The 22,608-nt window shown below is 43.6% G+C and overlaps 1 protein-coding gene across 1 annotated transcript in view; it reads right to left on the bottom strand.

The window, feature by feature from the left end:
- The window catches only part of HS6ST3 (heparan sulfate 6-O-sulfotransferase 3), a 598,017-nt gene extending 575,873 nt beyond the window's left edge, over positions 1-22,144 (bottom strand). Inside the window, exon 1 of the mRNA XM_053916505.2 lies at positions 21,438-22,144. Within this exon, the coding sequence (XP_053772480.1) occupies positions 21,438-22,144 (707 nt within the window). The remainder of the gene's footprint in view (positions 1-21,437) is intronic.
- Positions 22,145-22,608: the final 464 nt, after the last annotated feature.

Genomic DNA, 22,608 nt, shown 5'->3' with positions numbered 1-22,608 from the left:
GACGGGGTTCTTAGGACTCTTCCCTTAGGACCCTTAGGACACCTGCTGTTCTAGTGTCTGACTTCCAGATGTCACTGTGTCCAGCCTGCATCTTAAATAAACACCACTTTTAATGAGAGGCGGTTAGATTGATGCCTGCCACTGAGAAGTAGGTGAGTTCCAACTAAGCAAAAATGTGACTATAATATGATAAATGCTGTAACACATACCAACAGGGTTCCATGTCTTTGCCAAGAAACAGCTCCTAAGCCAGCATAAACAGACGACACCTGTCCTGAGTCTTGAAAAACTAGTAAGCTGAACAAAGGCACTGAAGTGGAGAGGGAGATAAGTCTCAAGGTCCTCTCAAGGTCGAGGGGGAACAATTCCTACAGTTACCTAAATTTTGGCCCACTATTAAGCCAGATCAGCAAAAAGCCACATATCAGGGCAATTCAGTCAAAAACCATTTATTGATTGCCTGCCATGAATTAGAATGTCAGAGAAACGAGTAAAATCAGACTCTTCGTGGTCAGGGTCCAGTACCAATGGCTTTGGTCTCTACACAAAGACTTGTGAGACATTAATGTCTATTTACTCTGTCTTGGGTAATGTTTTGTGTGGAGAACAATGTTTGTTTCTTGGTGGGGGGGGCATTTACTTCCTTTTATATCTTATTAAATTCAACTGACAACTCATACTGACATGATGCTTTACGCACTTTTTAAAGCATTTTACAAATAGTAACTCCTGTAACCCTCACAGCTGTATAATGCAGGCACTATTATTATGCCCATTTCACAATGAAGCACAAATATGGTGAGTAACTCCCCATAGTTACTAAGTAGAAGAACTGGCATACATACCCAACGATTTGAGAACCCACATTTTTAACTACTACTCCATGCTGCTTTTAATAATAATGAAGAAAACAAAAAGTTAAAATGACCCACACTTTCGCTTTTTTCATTTTACTATGTATTCTTATAGAACTTGGCAATATGGACACAAAGCTGATCACTGGGTAGATACTAGGTTGTGTCTAATTGAACAGAGCCTCAAAAACTCCTAACATGCTGCTCTCCATGACGACCATTTTAATGGGGAAACAGTACCCCATCAATTTGTTGTACCATAGCTTAACCATTCACTCCCCCACCATCCAAACTCCTGGGTGTTCCCTGGTTTTCCATTTCTTTGCCATTAAAATAATAGTGGAACATCTCAGAACATACGGTTTTTTGTCTTCTCTTGAATCATTTCCTTAGGATAAATTCCCAAGAGTGAGGCTCCTGGGACAAGTGTCCGTGGGCAGTTTTTTAATTCCTGGCATACAGTCTGCTTCCCGAAAATCAGCGGTGGGAGGTTGCAAACTCACAAATGAAGCCGTTTCGCCACGATTTCATGAGGACCAGGTATTATGCCTGTATTTTGTAATGTTTACTAATTTAGTAGGTGTGTGTTGCCTGTTATTTTTTAATTTATATTTTAGCTGCATTGCTTACAGATGTGGTTAATATTTCCCTAGCTGTTTACTTATTAACTGAGGTTCCTAATGAAAAAAAATTGTCTGTGCTAAGTTTTGCCCAATTATCCACTGAGAATGTAATAGTTTTTCTACCATTTTGCCTTTAAGAAAGTCATTAATCCTTCCCTGTCATACTCTGTATGCTCTTCCTCCATCTGTGTACTGGGGTCCTGGGAAGCAAGGTTCTAGGACACGGCTCGGCAACACCTGGGCTCAGAGTTGGCTTTCTCCCCACAGGTGAAGCTAAGGCCTTGAGAAGGCTGAGCTTGGCTCAAGAAACAGGAGGGCCTGATAGCTGCAGATGCCTCTTTCAATTTTAAGGGAACGCATTTTGTGTAATTTACCCCTGGATATTGATTTAAGCTCTGAGAACAAAAGAGCTGAGGAGCAGCAAGACTTGAGCTTCTCAGACCTAGGGGGACCCCACCCTGTGGGGCAGTACCACCAGCCATGGCCCCAACACACCCACCTTCCTAGAAGCTCCACACACAGAAGAGAGTTGTTGGAATCCGCTGCGTCTGCTCCTGCTCTGTGACCTCATCCCAACAAACCCTGTGTCCTCAGCTAAATCAATCAGGAATTAATCTAGCATGTGGCGGTGGTATTCCTGCCAACCCAGACCCACCGACACTCTGCCCTGCTCCCTCCTTCCCATTCTAATACATCAGATATGTTTGCACTGCACACAGTTCACATTTTTAATACAGATAAAACTTCCAGGCTTTCCCTCGTGCTTTCTCTGATCCCTTCGTATTTGGGAAAGGATCACTCTTTCCAAGGAACTCAAATATGCCCAGTTTGATAGCATCCCCAAGCTTATAAATGACTTTTTATACCAAACTATTGAATTTACGTGGAACGCAGTTTGTCGTACGAGACATGGGTCTAAAAGAGTTTGCTGTGTTTCTAAATGCTGTTGGGAAGCTGGTTATTAAATTAACATTCCTTCCCCTTTTCTGTCATAGCTACGACATCACACATTCAATTCATAGACATAACTGTACCCGTTTCTGGGGCTTTCTATCCTATTTTGTATACTTCTAGCTATGCATCCATCGGTGCAGTTTTAATGATCATTTCTAACACGGTTTCTGTCTGGAACTAACTCCATCTCATCATTTGTCTTCTTTCATAATATTTCTCGTATCCTGTGATTGTTTTTCCAGAATGTTTTGGAATGATTTAGTCAAGTAAAAGACTAGTAGACTTTTTTATTCTCGAATTTAAAAAATAACTTGATAAAAATTTACCATCTTCACAATATTCATTCTTCCATTCAGAAAACATTTCTCTATTTATTCATTATATTGGTATATATATTGATATATATATTGATACATACTGATGTGTGTGTATCTCCAATGAAAGTCTGCAGTTTTGTGTAAACAGGACACGGGGATCCCTAAAGAAGCTAATTCCTAAGTATTTTACATTTTGTCACTATAGAGAATGAAACGCTTTTCATTACATTCTTTAGACACTTCATGCTGATATGCCAATATCTCTTTTATAGAGTGGAGAGAAATAACAGCCTTTTGAAGAATTTTTCTGTATCTTCTGCAAAACTAGTGTGAGAACATTGTTCACGATGTCAACCCCTGTCCCTGAAAGCAATAAATTCCTTCCAGAGGTCAGAAAAAGCTGTTTTGTTTTGTTCCTGAGACAAATTTAACCCAATGACAAAGCTCTCTAAGTATTTTATTTTTCATCTTAGCAGTCAAGATACTGAAAGCTCAAATTCATGTTCAACTGCACAAGTGAACTGAACTTAGATGCTCAGCACACTCATTTTTCTGTTCCTTTTAATCTGTTTTGGTTTTACTCATATTTCTAATTGTCCTATTTTAACTCTGTAATCCTCCTTAAATTGTCTTTGGAGGTAGGCAGTTAGCCTAGGAAGGTTATGTACCTTAATATGCACATTCACAAGTAATTAAGCTGCATGATAATTGAATTGCATTGTTCATCTGTTCCTAATTATATATGCTAAAAATGGTGCAATCAACCTTTTCCCTCCAGGACACACTGTAAATCTCCCCCCTTGGTGTCCCACTGAAGACAGCATTTACAGAATGTGAGGAGTGATCCCCCAGGTCACCTCAAGTCCTCTTTCAAAATAAAGAAAAAGGTAATCATTTTTCACAAACTTCAGGACCGGCAATATTTTTAGTGATCAATCATTTACGGTATAACTGAATCACTGGTCAATGTATAGCAAACAGCATGTCTTCAGCACACATCCAAGACATACACGGGTGAGCAAGGACTTGGAAGAAGTTCCTTGACAAGGTTAAGTCCTGAGCAGTTCCTGAATCATAGCTTCTGAAGTCCTTATCATAATACCCTGTGGGCAAAACTACCAGCCCTTTATTCTGAGTTCTGGTGACCCTTTATAATTACTCCCTCTCCGCCCTGGAGGCGTCTGCTGCCCCTGCAGGCCTTGCCGCACCCCTTTGCTCTCACTGCACGTTCCTGGACTGGCCGGGAGGGTGCATCCCTCCTGACATTCCAATGGTCCGTTTCTTGGTCTCTTTGCTGTAAGTTCTGCCTCATCTCTGCACCACCAGTGCCTAGCACAGTACCTAGCACTTCCAATCTACTCACAATGTATCTTGGTTGTGAAAATTGTTGTCTCCCATCAAGAAATCGACCTTTTTTTTTTAATCATCAGGGCGGGCCTGAGTCACCTCCACATGCCCAAACTTGTTGTATTATCAAACATTAAGTGCAAAGACATTTACACAAACATTAAGTGTATCAAACATTACACTGGTTGCTGTGCACATCCACCATTTGTACGTTCCTATTCTAGCTTGTCAGGCCATTTTCGGACCTTCATTCCTAGGCCCTTCCAAGGCTTCTCGTGACCATGACAATGCTCTCCAGAACAGAACAAGAGGATATCGGATTGTGAATAAATGCAAGTAGCTCTCTCAATGTGGAGAGAGTCAAGCTTTAGACAAAACACAAGCCAATCGACCAATGAACGAGGCCCCTTGCACATATTAGCAATACATAAACTTTTGGAAACCATACTAATTATCCACTAATGCATCCTTCTCCGAGCCCAGCTCATCAAAACCACAAGTGGTCTGAAACAGTCTAATCCTCTCTATGAGTGTGAGTTATCTCCTCAAGAAACCTTTATTTCCCAGAAACCTATCTGCTCACATCTTGACATATGATCTGCTGAGTTTGCTTCCAGATTCTAGGGCCCAACTCACAGCCAATGATCAGATTTTATTTCCTGGGAGGATATCTCTCTCTGCTGAAAAACCTTGTGTTATCCGTCAACATAGGGACACAGCTGTCCCCCACAAGAGAAGCTTTCAGAGAACAGAATCATGGTCCCTTTGTTACCAAGACTTAAGGGTGTCCAACCCACGGCCCATGGGCCACATGCGGCCCAGGAAGGCTGTGAATGCAGCCCAACACAAAATCTTAAATTTACTTAAAACGTTTTTTTGGCTCATCAGTTTTCATTACTGTTCGTGTATTTAATGTGTGGCCCAAGACGACTCTTCTTCCAGTGTGGCCCAGAGACACCAAAAGACTGGACACTCCTGGAATGCTTTCAGACGGGAACTATCTATGTATTATTCACATTTCTGCCTTCAAAGACAGAATGTGAACAAAATGTTTCTTGATAACTGTCATTGAATGATACATAATGGCTAGTGGAAATCACTAGCAACCTTCCGTGGCATGCTGCACTCTGACCTCCTCACACAGGAGTTCCTACGCCCGAACAGGACATTGAAAGACAGGGATAAGACAGGAATCTTTGCCCTTTTCCTCGGAGGCATGTTTGGGTTCGTGCATCTCCCCTTAACTTCCTATTGCTACTTCTTTCTTATTTTTCTTTTTGGCTCTGTTTGTCTCCCCTTTGTCCCTTTCCTTCGTGGTTCATCACAGTTCTGAAAAACTCAACAAACAGCTTAGAAGCCTGAATTGAGAAATTACATTCCCACAGTCTTCTGGAGTACAGGTTATTCTTCATAACCCAAGGTCCTATCACCATGTATCTGCTTGACCTCCGGCACCAGGCTCCTTACTCTCCTTTCCAAGTCCACTTTTACCATCATTCTTGACTTCAAGATTTACATGGGTAATCCATCCAACATGTAGTCCCCACCATTCTTTGATATTCTTAGCTGCAGTCACCACTTCTTCCGCCACTTCAGGCACCCATTCACAACGATCATGTAAGTTTCGGTACCCACTCCAGCATCCCGATTTCAAACACTCTGTTCTCTGAGCATATCATGTCCTACAGTCTAGCACACTTACAACAGCATCTCCTGCAATTCCCCAACCTCAGCAAGACCTCCACGTTCAACCATAACACATACCCTTGACCCCGCCACTTTTCTTATCTGACACCACCCTTGCATCTCGCTTAGCTCCTAACCAGTCTAAATTACATGCCCTGGCACTATAAATGCTCCCTTGCAAACAGCCATAACCCCCTTGCTCCTCCCTTACAAAAACTCCAATCCTAGGAGAATCCAAAGGTGCACTTACTCCATGCCTGCATCAGAGCAGCTTATGTTGCTGAGGAAAATGACAGAGCCACGCTAACTGGACTGGTTTCAAACTTACGATCGAAGGTCTCAAAACGGAACTCAATACGGCCAGACAGCTTATTTGCCTCGGAAATTTGTTTTCCCAACCTCTGAGATAATTATTCACACCTTCTCCACTCGCTTCAAATTTCCAACATTCCTTCCCCTCCTCGCCACACTCAGCTAGTGACCTTGCTTCGTACTTCATAAAGAAGATGCAGTCAAATTAGAGCGACCTCATCTTTCAACAATCAATTCTCCAACCTTCCTGTTTCTGTGTTCGAATATTCTGCCTTCATTTCTGTCAAAGAGGAAAGAAGATAGATGAAATCCTGTGTTCTGTGTTCAGATCATCTCTCATCTTCATAAACACATCACTCCTACAATCACCTCTGTTTGCTTTATCGTTCCTGTTAGCATTCGGATGTAGCTCAGGCTCACAAGGCTCCAGTCTCGAAGGACTAGATGGAGGCTGAAGGATCCCCTGCCAAGCTCACTCGCATTGCTGTTGGCAGGAAGTTTCAAGTTCCTTGTTATGTGGGCCTCTCCATAAGGCTGCTCAGAACACAGCTTCACCCAGAGGAAGGGATCCAGGAGAGAGAAAAGACAACACCAACACAGAAGCCACAAACCTTTTACAACCTAACCTCAGAAGTGGCAGTTCATCCTTTTGATCGAATTCTATTCATTAGAATCAAGTTGCTGAAGTCAATACTAGGGGTGGGGAGAGGAATGAAGCGTCCCCTCTTGAAAAGAAGAGCATCAAAGAATTTATGGACATATTTATAAAGCCATCACTGTTTAAGTTATTCTACATTTGATACTGAATCAAAAATAATTTCCTCAGTCCAGCATAGATACATATATACACACATACATACATATGAATATACATACATATATATGTGTATATATATGTTCAGGGCCCTCTATAAACTTATGTACGCCCATCCCAATATCACCCTATGTCTTTGGCCAGTCCATAGCCTTTATTATGTGCCTTCTTCATTCTTGCAAATATTCACACTCTGCCTTTCTTTTAGCATACCTTCTTCAGAAATTTTACATATAGTTCTGATCACAATACCATGGACTGACTTAACTGTTGTGATGTAAATATTTCCAAGGCATTTTGCCTATGATTTACACAACTATGATTTCACTCCTGAGAGCCAAGACAAGTAAGTCTTCTCCTCAGTCTGTATCCTCCCCAATGCCTGGCGTTGGGCCGCATACAATCATGAATGAATCAATCAATCTAGCCAGTTAGCTAGCAACACAAAGAAATGACTTCCAAATAAAATTAGGTATTTTTATTGTGAACCGGTCAATGTTTTCACAACATTATTTAAATTATAACAAATTGGCTGTCTCAGGTTTTGCTTGCTGTTGCAATTCTAACCCTTCCCGTGTCTCCCTCCTGTTCCTGCATCCACGTCCTTCTCTAGCTTGGAACCAGCTGACTTGGAGACTTAGCCCCACTCCAGTCTCTGGAACCAACCCACAATCCTGACAATGGATGCGAGAGCACTGGTCCTGAACTGAGTCTGTACTGAACCTGACCTTGTACCTGTACTCTAAACACTGGTTTCTGTACTGTTTCAGAACCCACGTTCTGCCACTTTTATGCTCTGACTAGATTCTTAGTCCTATGTTTGACTTCCATTCTCGGTAACAGCTTTAAAGATACCCACGATTTGTTTTAACCATGGGTGTTAAGTCCAGGAGACATGTGAATGACTGTCACAAAGGAAGAAGATTTATTCTCACAGATACCTAGACATAGGATCTGTGCTGCATGGGGAAGCACGGGGCTCATTCAGGAAGCAGAGGATGCCAGTGGGAAATGCGGGCAAGAACCTTTACTGTGGTTTCCAAGGGAAGGAACAAGTGACTCAGGGTGAGTGGTTTTAGGATTGGCCAGTGTGAATAATCACAGTGGGCTCTGGCCTGTCCTAAATTGCCTGGGACCTGGCCGTGGGGTGATTAGGGCACAAGCAATAGAGGCCTGGTGTAAGAGCGTGAGAAAGGAAGTGGCTGCAGTACGGGCTCTGGATAGGTTGGTTTTCATATGAAAAGCATGTTCATTCATTCATTCTCTCTAAAAATTAGCAGAGCCCAGGAGGGCCAATCCCTCCAGGGTCAGCAAGGCCCCAGAGGTCAAAGCACGAAATACAAACACTAGAAAACAAGGTTATTAAAGTAACCCACATAGGTCTGACCTTGGTTCTGTCTGGCTCCTTCCTGCCTGTGCTCTTACTACCAGCTCAAATAGCTTTCAAATACAACATCAGCATAGCCTGGGAATTAAGAGATATGGTTCTGAAATCAGATACACCTGGGTGGAAATACCTAAATGCTCCGCCAAAGAATAGTTCTGCAACCATGAGTAAGTCACTTAACATCCCTGAACTTTACTGAACTTCATTCATTCTCTCTTCCGTATAATGGAGATGAAAATGGCACCTACCTAATGCAGGTACTTAGACACATAAGGCACTTTGCCAAGAGCAGAGTAAACAATCAAAATATATGAGCGGCAATGACTATTTCTTCTCCCTCTGATTTCATTGAAACTGTGATTGACAGATAATACACATTCAAGAAATGTATGTTGAAGTTGACTGAACCAACAAATGAATTTAAAAAATAAATAATCCCAGTTCTTTGACCAATCATAGAAATGCAAGACTTTTAGCAGATATAAATTAGAATCACTGACAGGCTAGAACTTGGAAGTTGAGGCCTGGATTTAAAATCTAGCTTTAAAGAGGCCTCTCTAAAACAGGATGGAGATACTATTGGTAGCCTTTCCAACATACATCCCCCCTTTCCTTTGCTGGGAGAACTTCTAGTTTGTTCTGCTGTCTCCTTGGAACTCAAGAAAAGGTAATCCTATCCCCACCCTGAAGAACAAATCCTGGAGGTCCCATTCCCATTGCCAGTGAACGCATTCTTCTAAATGGATAAATTAACTTGTAAGATCTTCATCACTAATACCAGATTGTTCACTGTTCCCATATTGGGAAACTGAACCTTAAAGAGTTCGTGCCACTTGTGCAAGGTCACACAGGAATGAGTGGCAGAGTCAGGGTTTAAGTCCACAGCTGGGCTTCAGAACTATCCTCTTTGCCTCTCTGCCTCGCTGGATCTGGACAGCACTACAGAGACAGCATCGGCCAATTCTCACTGGGCTAGTTATAGATTTAAAATGTCTTATTATTAAGCCAATTGCATTTGATTTTTTGTTAAATGGAGCTCATGGCATCCTACTTGGATTCTTTGTTGGTAAAATGGGGATACTTCTACATTGCCTCACAGGGTTGCTGTGAAGATAAAGAGTTCAATAAATGATAAACATCCCCCCCTCTTCTGGATCACCTCCTCCTGCCACTCGTCATACCTGTCACTGTTTTCCATCAACTTATGGAATGAACTTCATCCACCCCAGCCCGGGACACAGAGGTCTGCACATGCAAATGTGCAGTGACCGGCCACGTCTCACATAAGAAAACCAGCTCATTAGTAAGCAAATTATTCTCTGGTAGATCTTTATTGAGATGCAGCTCTAGATGCTGGAAGATATTTTTTTCTAAACTAACTTCTTGATTTTTTTTGTAATTAACTGCAACATCAAGTATGTAGTGAATAGCTCAGTGGAGTATCACATCCTAAATCAGGTCAAATAAAGAAGAGTTACGTTCTCAGCTTACTTTCAGGACACATTAACGGAGAGCTATAATATATAGCTGTCATATAAAAATAATGATAACATTCTAAATACAAAACTAAAAATATCAACTTCAGGATAACTTTCTCAAAAAGGTAAAGGAGTGGGAAAACAAACTTTTGTACCTTGATCTATGCCAGACCCCCAGGGGGAAAAGAAAAGGTGTTTTCACAGTCTAAGAAAAAGACATGCATTTTGATAAGGCTTTTATGACATATTACATCCTGGTTTTAAAAGAAACTGCTCATTACCCTAACAAGTTGTTGAGCGGAATGTGTATTTTGCCTATTTTCAACTGCATCTTTGTCATTCCCGAATTTTGAAACTCTCTATAGAATTTATATATTCATTACATTTCCAAAATCCAACTTTCCTTCCACTTCCACTTTATGCCAAAAGGCTGCTCACAGTCAATGTAAATTTATATTTGTGTAGCACTTGATGCTCTCTGGGTGCCCTCACAGCCACTTCCTTAAACCGCACCAACGCGAAAAGAGGAGAGAGGACAAATATTCTTATCCAAATTGCCCAATAAACCAGTATATTTATCTGTGGTTACTTTCTTTCACAGGCAGTAGTCCAGACACTAAAAATGCAGAAGGAAACACACCAGCCACCGTCTTCAGGAAACTTACATCTTGGCAAGAAGTCCACAGCATAAATAAGCAAGCAAGTCAATGAGGAAGCCTGGATTCGAACCCTTGTTTGACCACAAATTTAGAGCTCTTTTCAGGACACTGTTTTGCCTCTCTGGTCCAAATTAGCTGATGCAAAAGTGCTCGCTGCCATGAATTTTGGCAGTGTGACATCTTGGGCTCAGATCTCTTTGGGTTTCCCAAAGGTCTCCGCACTTTCCCCGCTCCTCTGAAGTAGTTCAGTGGACAACTGCCAAAACAGCATTTAATAACAACATATTCGGAGCACTGTCACAGAGAGGTAGGGGTGACCGTCCCCGAGCCCCCCAATAAAAAAGAATCAGGGATTTCAACATCAACTTGAAACAGGAAACATACACAGAGCTATCTGGAAAAATACATACACATACAATTTAAAAATACAAATTGATATCTCCGAGAACCTACTCATTTAGTTGTCAGCGGCTGTCTGGCTGCACAAAGTCTCAATAAAACAGCATTTCAATGACTCCCCTCTGCCTGCTTCCCATCCCACAGCACTCGCTGGGAGGTCCACTGGTTCCACACCTCATTGGTAATTCATGACTTATTTGGGAAAGTGCAGGGACAGCACTACAGCAGACCTAACACAATGAATATCTTATTAGGAAGAAATTAACAAATGAATTGCTGCCAATCAATAGGTGTTGAAAAGAAAATTACAATGATAGCAAAGCCTACATAATTTATACACAATATTGATTTTTTCATTACATTAATTATTCTTTATAGCAGAGATAAGGAACTTGGAGAGTAAAACTTTCAGAGCAAAGAAATTTATCTTTGGTGGTGGTGTAGGTTTACGTCTGAATTTAAAAGGCAAAGAATGGGGCCAAGGTAGTTGACAAACATTTTTAGATTAAAAATGCATCAGAAACAGAGGCAGGGATATATGGAACAGGCTGACAGCTGTTGGAGGGGGTGGGGGGAGGGGGTCGATGAAAGAAGGGGAAGGGATTAGCTAAAGAACATATACGCAGGACCCATGGCAGGGGCAGTGTGGGGATTGCCTGGGGGAGGGAGGCTGAGTAGAGGTGGGCAAAGGCGGAAAATGTAGGGACCACTGTAATAATGTAAACAATAAAATTTTTAAAAATGCATCAGAAAAGAAATTTGACATATCCAGTATACCTAAATTCCTTCATGTTGTCCAATGTTTTATATATACATTTGATATTTATCAATAGAACCATTGCTAGAAATGTTTATTCATAGGAACATTAGAAATAAAACTATCTGCTAATCCACTTGCTTCACTGCATTTACAGAAGGCACAATGACAAGCTCGAAGAGTGAGGTGGGAAAGAAAACCTCCTCTGACACCTGTCCCAGGTCCCTTAAGAGAACTGGACCTAAATCCAGTTGAATGGAATACAGGTTCCCGAGAGCTAATAATTTTCACAACTAGCCGAAAACAATTCCTGGGGCAATGTTATCATGGCTAGTAACTTTCATAGAGGCAAGGGCCTGAAGGCGGTCCTCAGGTTTACAGACCATTGCCGACTCTAGCCACGTCACAACGCGGTGTCCTAGAAAACAAAAGAGAGGACTGTGTGCAAGGGGGAGAGGGGGAGCTGTTAAAAAGAGGAAGGAAGTTGGGGTGTTCTTCATGGGGAATGTTGTTCCCAGCAACTCGAGTCCCATCCGATGGCTGGGAGAAATGAACTCGACACATACGCTCCAATCCCAATAGATGTCCTGGGTACCGATGATGCCCTGAATATCGTTTTACCCTCTACAAATACCCATGCTGAGTTGTGTTTTGCTCACGGCATTCTGACTCTTGGAATTAAACCAGTGAATTGAGAGTCCTGGGTCAAATGCCTTGTGTCACATTTATCAGATAACAACTTTACTGAACTACTTTTCAGTATCTAATGTTAGGAGATTCCAAGTTCACGACGCTTTGCCCAGAGTTGCAAGCGTGCATCCTGTCGGGCCTCTCACGGCTTTCCCAAAATAAATACAGAAATGGTGTTTCAAAAGTCATTGAAAACTAAAGACATTAGAATCATTCCAAGTGTAATACAATTCCTTTTCTTCCTCACCTTTTACCTTCAGAGACTTAAAGCCACATAAATGTTCTTAATGCTCTTGGAAGAAAATAAAGCAACAGAAAGCACCTCGGCTCATAAATAAGCTTTTTTGAAAACTACAGCCAGTTTTGCAAACTATTTTGTCATCCCTTAACTATATAACTTCAAATTCATAAAATACTACACACAGATGTAATATAAAATGTGTGTTGTGTGCTATGCATCATAATACAGCTCTAACTACCCACATTTGTCACTATTACCAGCTGACTCTGGGGTACTAATGTGACAAAACACCCAAATTTACTATTACTTTTATGACTCAGCAAAAAGTCACCTGCCTGTGGTGACTGCTCCTTAGCTGAGCGTCCTTTGCTACGTTCACCATTCTTTAGTTGGACACTAACAGTCCACACGAAAAGCCTGTGGCGCAGGTGCTCAAAGAAAGGTGGTTTGTTCTTGGTGTCGTTTAGAGAATGAAACAGAACATCCATGAAGTGAATGAGAAGAAATTCCAAACTATTTTAAGGCACTGTACTCGTTATTCTCCATGCCCATCCCTTCTACCCTCGCAACCCCAAATCCATTCTCCGTGTTTCTCTGCCTTGCTGAAGGCATGAACTGTAGCAACTAGCTCTCCTGCTCTCTAGCTTCCAGGTGGATCCAGCCAGTGGAAGACAATGGAAGGAGATGGAAAGATGAGAGGAGAAAGTGGTCAAGCTAGTCCCTCCCCCACCCCTTCCTCTGTGCCTCGGCTCCATACCTCTGGCAGTAGCTGCCTTCTACAAACAGCTCCTATGGGGAAGCCCTTCCTACCATCCAGACGGTAGCTCCTATCAAGCTCCAGCAGACAATGGATACTGACATCATGGTTCTCATCCCCTGCCACGGACGCCCAGGGCGGTTCCAGTTTCCCCTAGTTCCTAGTTGCAAGGCACCTCAGTTCCAAGGCACCTTTACCCTATCCATACCTCTGTGACCGGTCCCTTTGCAATACCTTTTTCTGACACAGAAAAAGAACATCAGCAGCATTTAAATACACCAGCACTCCAAGTCACACAGCCTCCTAGATAGCTGATTACTTCCCATAAATGTACTAATGAGACAAACCATGCATACAAGATAAATTTCTGACCTCTGCTTTCATTATTACCTTCTTTCTGATTCAGTTCTTTCAGAATTTCATTCTTCACCTTGACTACTTTTGTCCTTCTTCTCTCCCTCTGTAGCATCCTTCTCGTTTACACTCAGCATTCACTGTCTGTGCTCTCTTCCTTGGCCTGTCACCTTGTTCTTTACTGGATTATACTGATCTCACCTTGGAATTTCCCGGCACAGGGTAAGGTACTGCATATCCATCCTTAAAGTCATGTCTATTCTTCTTTCTAGGTCTATGATTTCACTTGTGAAGTAAGCCTGTAAAATTCTACAGATTCCTAATTAAAGCCTGCAAAATGTAGATGCTATCATCCAGGTTTACAGGGATCCATCCATAACATGGAATTTGCTGGAAGAAATACTCAGTAAAACCTAACACGTAAACACAGAGGGCATCAAGGTGCTCAGCATTTACACCCTCTGATGTTTATAAAGAAACTGGAGGCCAGGAGCAATGATGAACATATGGTGTTAAATGCAAGGTTCTGACAACAAATGACACGATACTTAGCAATAAAAACAAGCTACGATATTAATAATAGCAATGAACTACAAATATTTATGTCCCCACAGGCAACTAATTCAATTTCACTGCAGGATTGCTTCATTTATGAATTTAATTATATGTATTTAAACATTTTTGTTGCTGTTTCATTAATTTCCCATAAAAAAATAAAACGATATGCTGAAGAAAAGAACCACAAGTTTCCCTTCAACAATATTCACCAAGTGCCCATTGAGTGTCCGTGGTATTTTAAGAATGTGCACTCATCATGCACGGCTTTAACAGCCCGCAGATTCATTTTTGCATTATTCAGAATGAAAAGCGCCAGATTCAAAAAGGAGAGTATATAGGTTTACCGATCATTTTGTTTTTACACAAAACAGCATGAATGTGCACAGGTCCAATGAGAAAAGACTAGCTACCTCGTCTCCGAGTCAGGCTGTGTGGCATTGACCATGAGGCAGTACCATTCCTCCCATCCCTTCCTTCCAGAGAAGGAAGCAGAAGTACAACGAAGCAGGTCACTGACGTACTTATTCAGGGTTAAAGGACAGCACGTGGTTGAGCCAGATTAATCTCTACCTCGTTTGACTTCACAGCCCAAATGCTCTTGGACAGCACCCTAATCAAATCCACAAAGTGAGCATCAGCACAATTTTCAGCAAATTTCAGTGAGTGATAACTTTGTCATTGATTTCTTTCAGTTTCTCTTAAGAACTTTTTTTTCCTAACTCGGGGTCTCCTCCCATTGCTCTCCAGGATCCCAGTCTCGAGCCACAGCCACCCCCACCATCCGCGTTTGACTAGTCACCATAATCCAGAATTTACCCTGTTTATCCTTTTTCATCCTCCCATCCTACATCAAAGTGCCCATGCCAGGCATTTAGGCTCTCTTTCCCAAAGTGAAAATGAATGATGACATTAGCCTTCTAATTTCCGATTGTGACATAATGTCTAATAGGAGAAACCTGCTCAAACGGTCCAATAAATAAGCCCTGGCCTCTATACTTTCACTCTTCTTCTAAAGGATAAGGGGAATTGATATCTCGTTATTTACGGAAAGCAGCTATGAACCATTATATTAGAATTAAGAATTTGCACCTGAAATAACAGAGTCATGATACAAAATGTTTGACAATTCCATCTTTTAAAAAACCACTATCTTGTCAAGTTTTGCTGATACTTTTACAAGGTTGTCTAGAACATAAGAATACTGAGCATCTTCTACAGGTCCCTCTCTGTGCTGGGACCATGTGTTTCACTGAGCAACCACATTTGCTACAGGAAGAGGTACATAAATAACATTGTCTAAGTGAAATGTTTAGTAGACTTCCCAACATAGTTAAATTATTGGCTATAATTAAAATAGAGTTACATCAGTCTGTTAAAATCAACAGAAAATATATACATGATATCGATAATTTAACGACCTCAAAAACAAGATGCATGATTACTACAAAACACTAATTTGGGTTCCCCATGTAATTGTTTTCATACTAAACCTATTTCTTGGCCCAATAATTAATTTATTTCATGACTCTTAAGATCACATTAGGATTTGCCAGTCTCAATTAAACCTGTTTAATTCATTATCAAGCATAAATAACTTTCAAATGCCATAAGCCTCTGATTGTCCTCAGTCAAAATGATATGATAATATTTAGCTTTGAGGAATAATAATTTAAGAGTCTAAGATTAAGCAAATCCACATTGTTAGGGACTAAATTTACCTAGCTGCCAATTAGTATGTGAACGTTTATTATTTCCCTAAAAACAACCCCTGCAAAAATCTCAAGATAATCAGGAAGGAAAAGGCAGAAAAATAAATCATCTATCAGCATTTCCTCCAGCCTTATCTTCACAACTGAGGATACTGAAAGGGTTTAACTCAACCTCCTCCTGACGGATCGCAAATACTGGTGGTTTGAACCAGAAGCAATACATGTAACGAACATGTAAGTGAATATGGCAAATAGACAGCACAGTGTCCTATCTCTTAGATCTCCCTGCACACAAACCTGGTAGTGGAAATTAACCTTCCCCACCCTTCAACATTTCTAATTAGAAGAGACCTCAAAAAGCTCCTGCTTCAGAAAGCCGTATGGGCCATCATATTCCAGACCGTCTTTGAAACAGAGCTCTGAGCCTCTCTATATATCCTAGCCTGCTGTCCAAAGAAAAATAATAACTAGATGGTGTTTCAAAGTGGTGATAGGTGTTTGGGGCAAGTTGTCTTACGTTTTCTCATTTCACCTTTTTATACTTCCTATTAGGAAGCAGACATTCAAGTACACAGGGCCGATTTATTGCTCTTGGCCCTGAATGTATAAAACAGTTTGTACCATCAAGGCTGTGCTTGACCGAAAGTTTCCTTGGTAGAAATACTTATAAATAATTAAGAACTGTGTGGTTCATTCATAACCCTTTTTCTTTGGGGGGGTTGTTTTGTTTTCTCAGCATGGGGCAGGAGAGGAAAAGGATATTATTCTGCACTCAGCTTAGATTAGAATGCAGACCTTAAAAGAAAAGGCCATACAGCCTTGGGCTCGTCCCCTGGAAGGATCCCCTTTTGCATCACATTAGTCGGTCATGTCTAGAGTTTTTGCTGCTGTGGAGCATGCCCCTTCGCAAAAGAGTATATTCTTATTTAGACACAGATTGTGTGAAGTTCTTTCTTACTCAGGGTCAAAATCCTTATCCCATCACTTCTCACCTACCCTAGTTCTGTCCTTTGGAGAAACACAGAACAACTCTCCTCCATCTGCCACATCTTTCTCCTTCGAGCATTTGAAGACAACTTTTATGTCTGTCTTTGTTTTTCCCATCTCCTTATTAAATATCACCAGTGCCTTCAATTAGTCCTCATACGACATGGTTCCCAGATACTGCAAAGAAGCTGGAGCTCTAGTTGGACTTAAATTTTTCCCTAAACAGAACGCAAAGAGGAGCCCTGAAGGCTCATTCAGTTCTCAGGTATGCACACCTACAATAGACACAATTGGAAGGGCTCTCTAGAAGTCTAGCACCCAGCGGTCCGCCCAGGAGCCCTGTCTGTGCTAGCTGCCCTTCTTGGGATCCCCCATGGGGTGCATCTGTGATACATGGCCGGTCAGAGGACCCCCACTCCCTGGCCACACAGACTGGCTGAAAGAATAGTCACAAGTGCCAACCTGGCGTCGTGCCCCAAGATTCCAGGCGGGAATTCAGCGAAGACTGGCTTTCCTCTCAGCTTGTGGAGGCACTAGATAAAAACAGCCATTTACCCATGTCACAGAATTAGCCAATTTGACAGAATGAGTTCAACATGCAAAAGAGTGTGGGGGGAAAAGACCCCAAATCTCCTATTCCAGTCATTCTTGAAACCAACTCTACCCCTGCCTTTCCTGTGGTCTGATAGAGCCATTAATTGCCCTCTGACTAAACTGAGTGTGAGTTAGGTTTGCACCATTAGCGGCGCAGAGGGTCCCGTCTAATACAATATTCTTAAGGTCCCCATTCCTCTAACAGGACCAACAGAATGCAGGTCATAAAAGGGAAAAGCGGCCATCCTACCTGCAAGAGGCTTAGATGGAATCTCTTCCCAGCATTAGTTAAGAATGAGAGTGACACTCAGTACCAAAGAAGATTAAGGTCTGTTTCCCCTAAGAACCTAAGCTTATAGGGCTGACACTGTTTGTCCAAAACTGTATTTCTAAAACTATCAGAGTGCCTGGCACATAGTCGGCATGTAAGGCACTTTCCACTATACCTTTCATAGTAAATAGGAGGCAGAACATTGAGTATAACTTACTGAAATGAAGACATAATTGTGCTGGAACAAACATATTATTTAACCCCCCTAAGATTAGATTACCCACTTGCTGTATAGCCACAAAATGTTATGATTCTGTCCATACTCGGCAATGGCAAAGAAGAGTCGTCTTCTAACCACTGAGGTATGCTTAGGGGGATCACACACCATAACAAAGAAATACGTAACTGGAGAACAAAGCAAAAGACAAGTAACGGGAGGCAATCATCAGTGATACGGTAAAAGCAGTCTTAGGATGGGCCATCTTCCTATTAGCTTTCTATCTTATTCTACCCAATTTCTGTGGCCCAAAATGCCCTCTGTGCTGGATCCAAACTGCCAGCTACCAAGCCTTTCTGCTTCCTGGGTCTTCCAATCCATAGGGTGGCTGCTTCGACTCCACCATGCCTCTCCTTTCAGAGTTGGCATCCCACTTCTCACCCCATCTCACTGTTCCAGCAGTGTTTCTCGTCACCAACAGAAGATACACCAACTATATGGCGCACCTCCCACCCTTGTTTCTCATCCTGTCCCCTGCAATGCCTGATGTCCAAACGTTCATAATTTTGTATAACATTTGTTTTAAACTTAGGATTCTGTCTCAACATAAACAATCACAAAATGTCATCTCTATAAATTACTGTGAAGATTTGCACTAAGTGACTCTAAGGAACTGACCTCAGATCCTTCTACGAAAGAAGGCCTTGCTTAGGGAAAATACCATTAGAGTTAACAACGAATGTATTACTATATACCTGCATGTTAAGTATTAAGTACTTTATATCAGCAGCATATTATACCATGAATAGGTACTACGCCGCACATTTCGCATGCATTGTCTCACTTAGTTTCATAATACCCCTGTGAAAGAAGTACCAATAAGTTCCTATGCTTTAAAGATAAAGAATCTAGGGCTCAGAAAGAGTAACTTGCTCCTGGTTATACAGCCAGTAAGCCCAAGAACCATATCCATCTACCCCAACCCAGGCCACGACTCACCAGGGCACTGATCCCTGTGAGAAATGGGGAAGAGAGGCTTGGGGGTTGGGGGCGGTGGGGGGAATACCAAAAGCAAAGAGACCAGAGAACCAACATCAACATGATGTGCTTCTTTATCTTGCTTTGAGGCAGCCCTATTTGAAGAAGAACCTTGTTCCCATTATGTAGCAATAGATTACCTGCCATTTTGCATTGTGGAAATGGACCCTGCATTATCTGGGCTAATCTAGTTGACTGCAGAACGCCCGCATGCAGACACTCCAATGACAGACAACTAATTCAGTCTTCTGGGTGAGGAAGATGCCACTGAACATCTCTTCAAGGTTTTCTCCACACCTTTTGATGCAGGGCACCTCACACAAGCCACAGCCATTCCTTCCTACAACATCTAGAGAAGAAAAGTCATTGAAAATACCAGGAAGGGGAGAAAGGGGTGAGAAAGAGAGATTATAAAAAGTGCTGAACCCCCCCCAAAAAAAATACTTCCACAAAAATTAAGAATAAAGTAAGTGAGCACAGAGTGATTATCTGATAAGTCGTGAATCAGGAAGAAATGAATGTTTATGACCCACTGCCAAACAAAGAACAGCATTTAACTGTGCAATAGAAACCATATGTTCCAATAGCCATCGTGGAATGTTCCTACACCACAGAGCAGGGACATCTTGAGTATTTCCCTGAGAAGGGAAATGTTACTGCTGTAATTGACGCTGGGTCTGTAGCGGCAGCAGCATTTCATCATGAAGCAAAAATCTCATTATTTTTAGATTCCATAATCTCTAATACCTACTGAAGAGTCATTAGCTGTTCCTAAGTGATAATCAAAAACTCTGGTTTTGGTGAAATGGAAGCTGGGAATCAGACTAACGAACTCTTTGGGGTTATTCAGGAGTTAATATATAAAGGTCTAACTCCAGAAAGTACAATTTTGGGTAAAATGTAAAGACATTCCTTACCTCTCACTGAAACAACACTCTTGTTTGTTAAGAAGTATGGCAGTAATAATTAATCAAAACACTGTTTTAAGCTAAAATAGGGAGGCAGAATCTAAAATATTACACAATAAGAAAAACTTAAAAGTAAAGGGGCCTTAAAATATACTAAGGAAGTTTAATGTCTTCATTCCAAGTCTAACCATTTTTTTTTTATTCTAACCAATTTCCATTAAACAGGGAAAGGAGCAGGGAGGAGAGAAAGCATTTGAAAAACTGCCAGAGTAAAAAATCCCATAATGAAATTTTGCTCATTCTTGGAGAAATGAAGTAGAATTAGATGCTTCAGTGGTGGTGAATTCCAGAGTCTGGGTAGCTGCCAGTAAATGAAGCTTTTCCATAACGTCAAATGCAAAAGCTATCTGATATCAACACATTGAGCTTGAGTTTTTAAATTCCTATCTCCATACACCAAATTGTTTGAAACCTTTGAGATAAAAACTTCAATAAACTAGTGGTCCAAGCTTTTAATATTTTAGTCCCTTGAGCAAGCATGTCAGATTAATCTTCAAATTGCAATGGGCAGAAAGAACATTCAACCAAATTCTTAAGCCTATGCCTCTCTCAAAGGATGTTAATAATGTAAGCAGTTTTACCGGCTATTAAGATGTCAAACTTTCCTAATTCTCAGCAGTATTACTATTTAAAAGCGGGGAGAGGGGGGAAGGCCATTCTATGTTGAAAGGAAGAGATGTTACCTACTTGTCATATCTTTGTATCCACTTACCATCTAGCACATTGCCAGGCACACAATAGGCATTTAACAAACACTTTAGTTACCAGTTGAAGGATTGATTGGCCCGGGGGGGGGGGGGGGGGGGGGGAGGAGAAATCTGCTGAGAACAGCAGGTGTCAACCCCCTGGCATTGCTCAGCAGCAAAAACCATCTCCAGCATTAGGGTTATCAAGGTAGCGCAGGAATTTGAACGTGTACCTTCCAAGGGCCATCGAGAGGACTGTTTCCTGAGCTGGTGACCGCCACCCAAAGGCCACTTACAGAGGAATTAGACTCCTCTCCAGCCTCGCCGTGCCTGGGAAACTCCTGCCCTGGCTTTCTACGCCTGGACTCCTCTGCCTTTCCCTTGGTTTGGGTTTCCACTCACAGAACTGAAGTCCAAGATTCTATCTACCTCGCTCATCGCACTCAGGCCCCCTTGCCCTTCCAGGCTTTTCCAAGCCTCTGTTCTGAGGCACACCACACCGTGCTAGGCACAAGCAAGGACACACGGGGCGGCTCTAGACACCTTTGAAGGTGAGAGGGGGTGGCTGGAAGCGATGAGGGAGGGGTAGAAGGGAGTTCAAGACCAGGGCAAGGCCCGGAGGTTCCTATCCCCGCTCCCAAAGCCTCTGCCCCAACCGCTGGAAGACGCAGGGGAACTACCAAGCCCGCCCAGGCAGAGCTGAACAGCTAGGGGTCCGGACTGGGGGGGGGGGGGGGGGCGGGGAGGTGGCAGGAAGCCAGAGGGGGCAGGGGACGGTACCTGGTGTGGCTGTGGTTGCGGGGAAAGTCTCTTTTCTCCATGATGGCCGGCACGCAGTTGGTGAGCTCCGTCCAGTCGGCGTGCAGCCCGCAGCTCCAGCCGGTGGAGAAGCGCGAGAAGAGCCACGTCTCCTTCTTGCCGGGCCGGTGGCAGGTGCACTTCTTCTGGCCCGCTCGGCAGCTACAGGGCTGCTCCAGGCGGATGTTCTTCACCAGATGCCGGCCAAACGTGGTCCCCCCGGTCTTCTGGATGTGCAAGAACACGATCACGTCGCGCCCTTTGATGTTGAAATCCACGAAGCGGGTCAGGTCCTTCAGGGTGAAGTTGAAACGCGGCACGAACCGGGGCAGGGAGCCGTTGTCCGGGGCCTCGGGGTCCGGCTCCTCTTCCTCCTCCGTCTCCCCCTCCTCCTCCGGGTCCCCGGGCTCCTCGTCCTCGTCTTCCGGCGCCTCAGCCCCCCGAGACCCCTCGGGCGGTCCCCCGGGCGGCGGGGGCAGCTGGGGCCGCCGCTCCCGGTCTTCGAGCGGCGCCTGTGCCCGGCGGGCGGGAGCGGGGGCGGCGGGCTGGCCGGCCTCCCCCGCGCGGGGCGGCTCCCCGAAGTTGGCGCAGGAGCTGGTGCAGGAGGGGGACACGTACTGGTACATGATGACCACGAAGAGGAGAGTGAGCACCGGCGTCAGCAGCCACTTGTTGAACCTTTCATCCATGGTCCCGCTCTCAGGCCGGCAGGCGAAGCGGCGGCGGCGGCAGCGGCGCAGACGGGCGCCCGCTCGGAAGTTTCGGGAACTCAGGGGCGCGGCTCCGAGCCCGCCGATCCTCCATGCCCCTGACGCCCAGACGTGCGGCTGGCTGGCGGCCCCGCGGCACTCCGGCACTGGAGACTGGCAGGGCCGGGCCTTGGGAGCGGGCGGGCAGGCGGGCGCCGGCGCGTGGGGTCGAGGCTGCGGCGTGGGGCGCCCTGCGCTCCCGGGAGCTCCCGGCTCTGGCCGCCTCCTGCTCCCGCCGGGGCGCCCGGCGCGCTCTCAGGCCACGAGGGGCATCCCGCCGCCCGCGCTCAGGCGCTGGGTGGAGCGGCTCCGGTCCTGGACCTGCCCCGGGCAGCCGGGCAGCTGCGGCCGCGGGCGCGGGGGCTGCATGAGGCTGGCCAGGGCGCTGGCCAAGGGCGAAGGCA

This window comes from Desmodus rotundus, chromosome 13 (genome assembly GCF_022682495.2).
Source record: "Desmodus rotundus isolate HL8 chromosome 13, HLdesRot8A.1, whole genome shotgun sequence".
Classification (NCBI taxonomy): Eukaryota; Metazoa; Chordata; class Mammalia; order Chiroptera; family Phyllostomidae; genus Desmodus; species Desmodus rotundus.
Note: the sequence above shows the minus strand (reverse complement) of the source record. Positions and strands in the feature narration are given on the sequence as shown.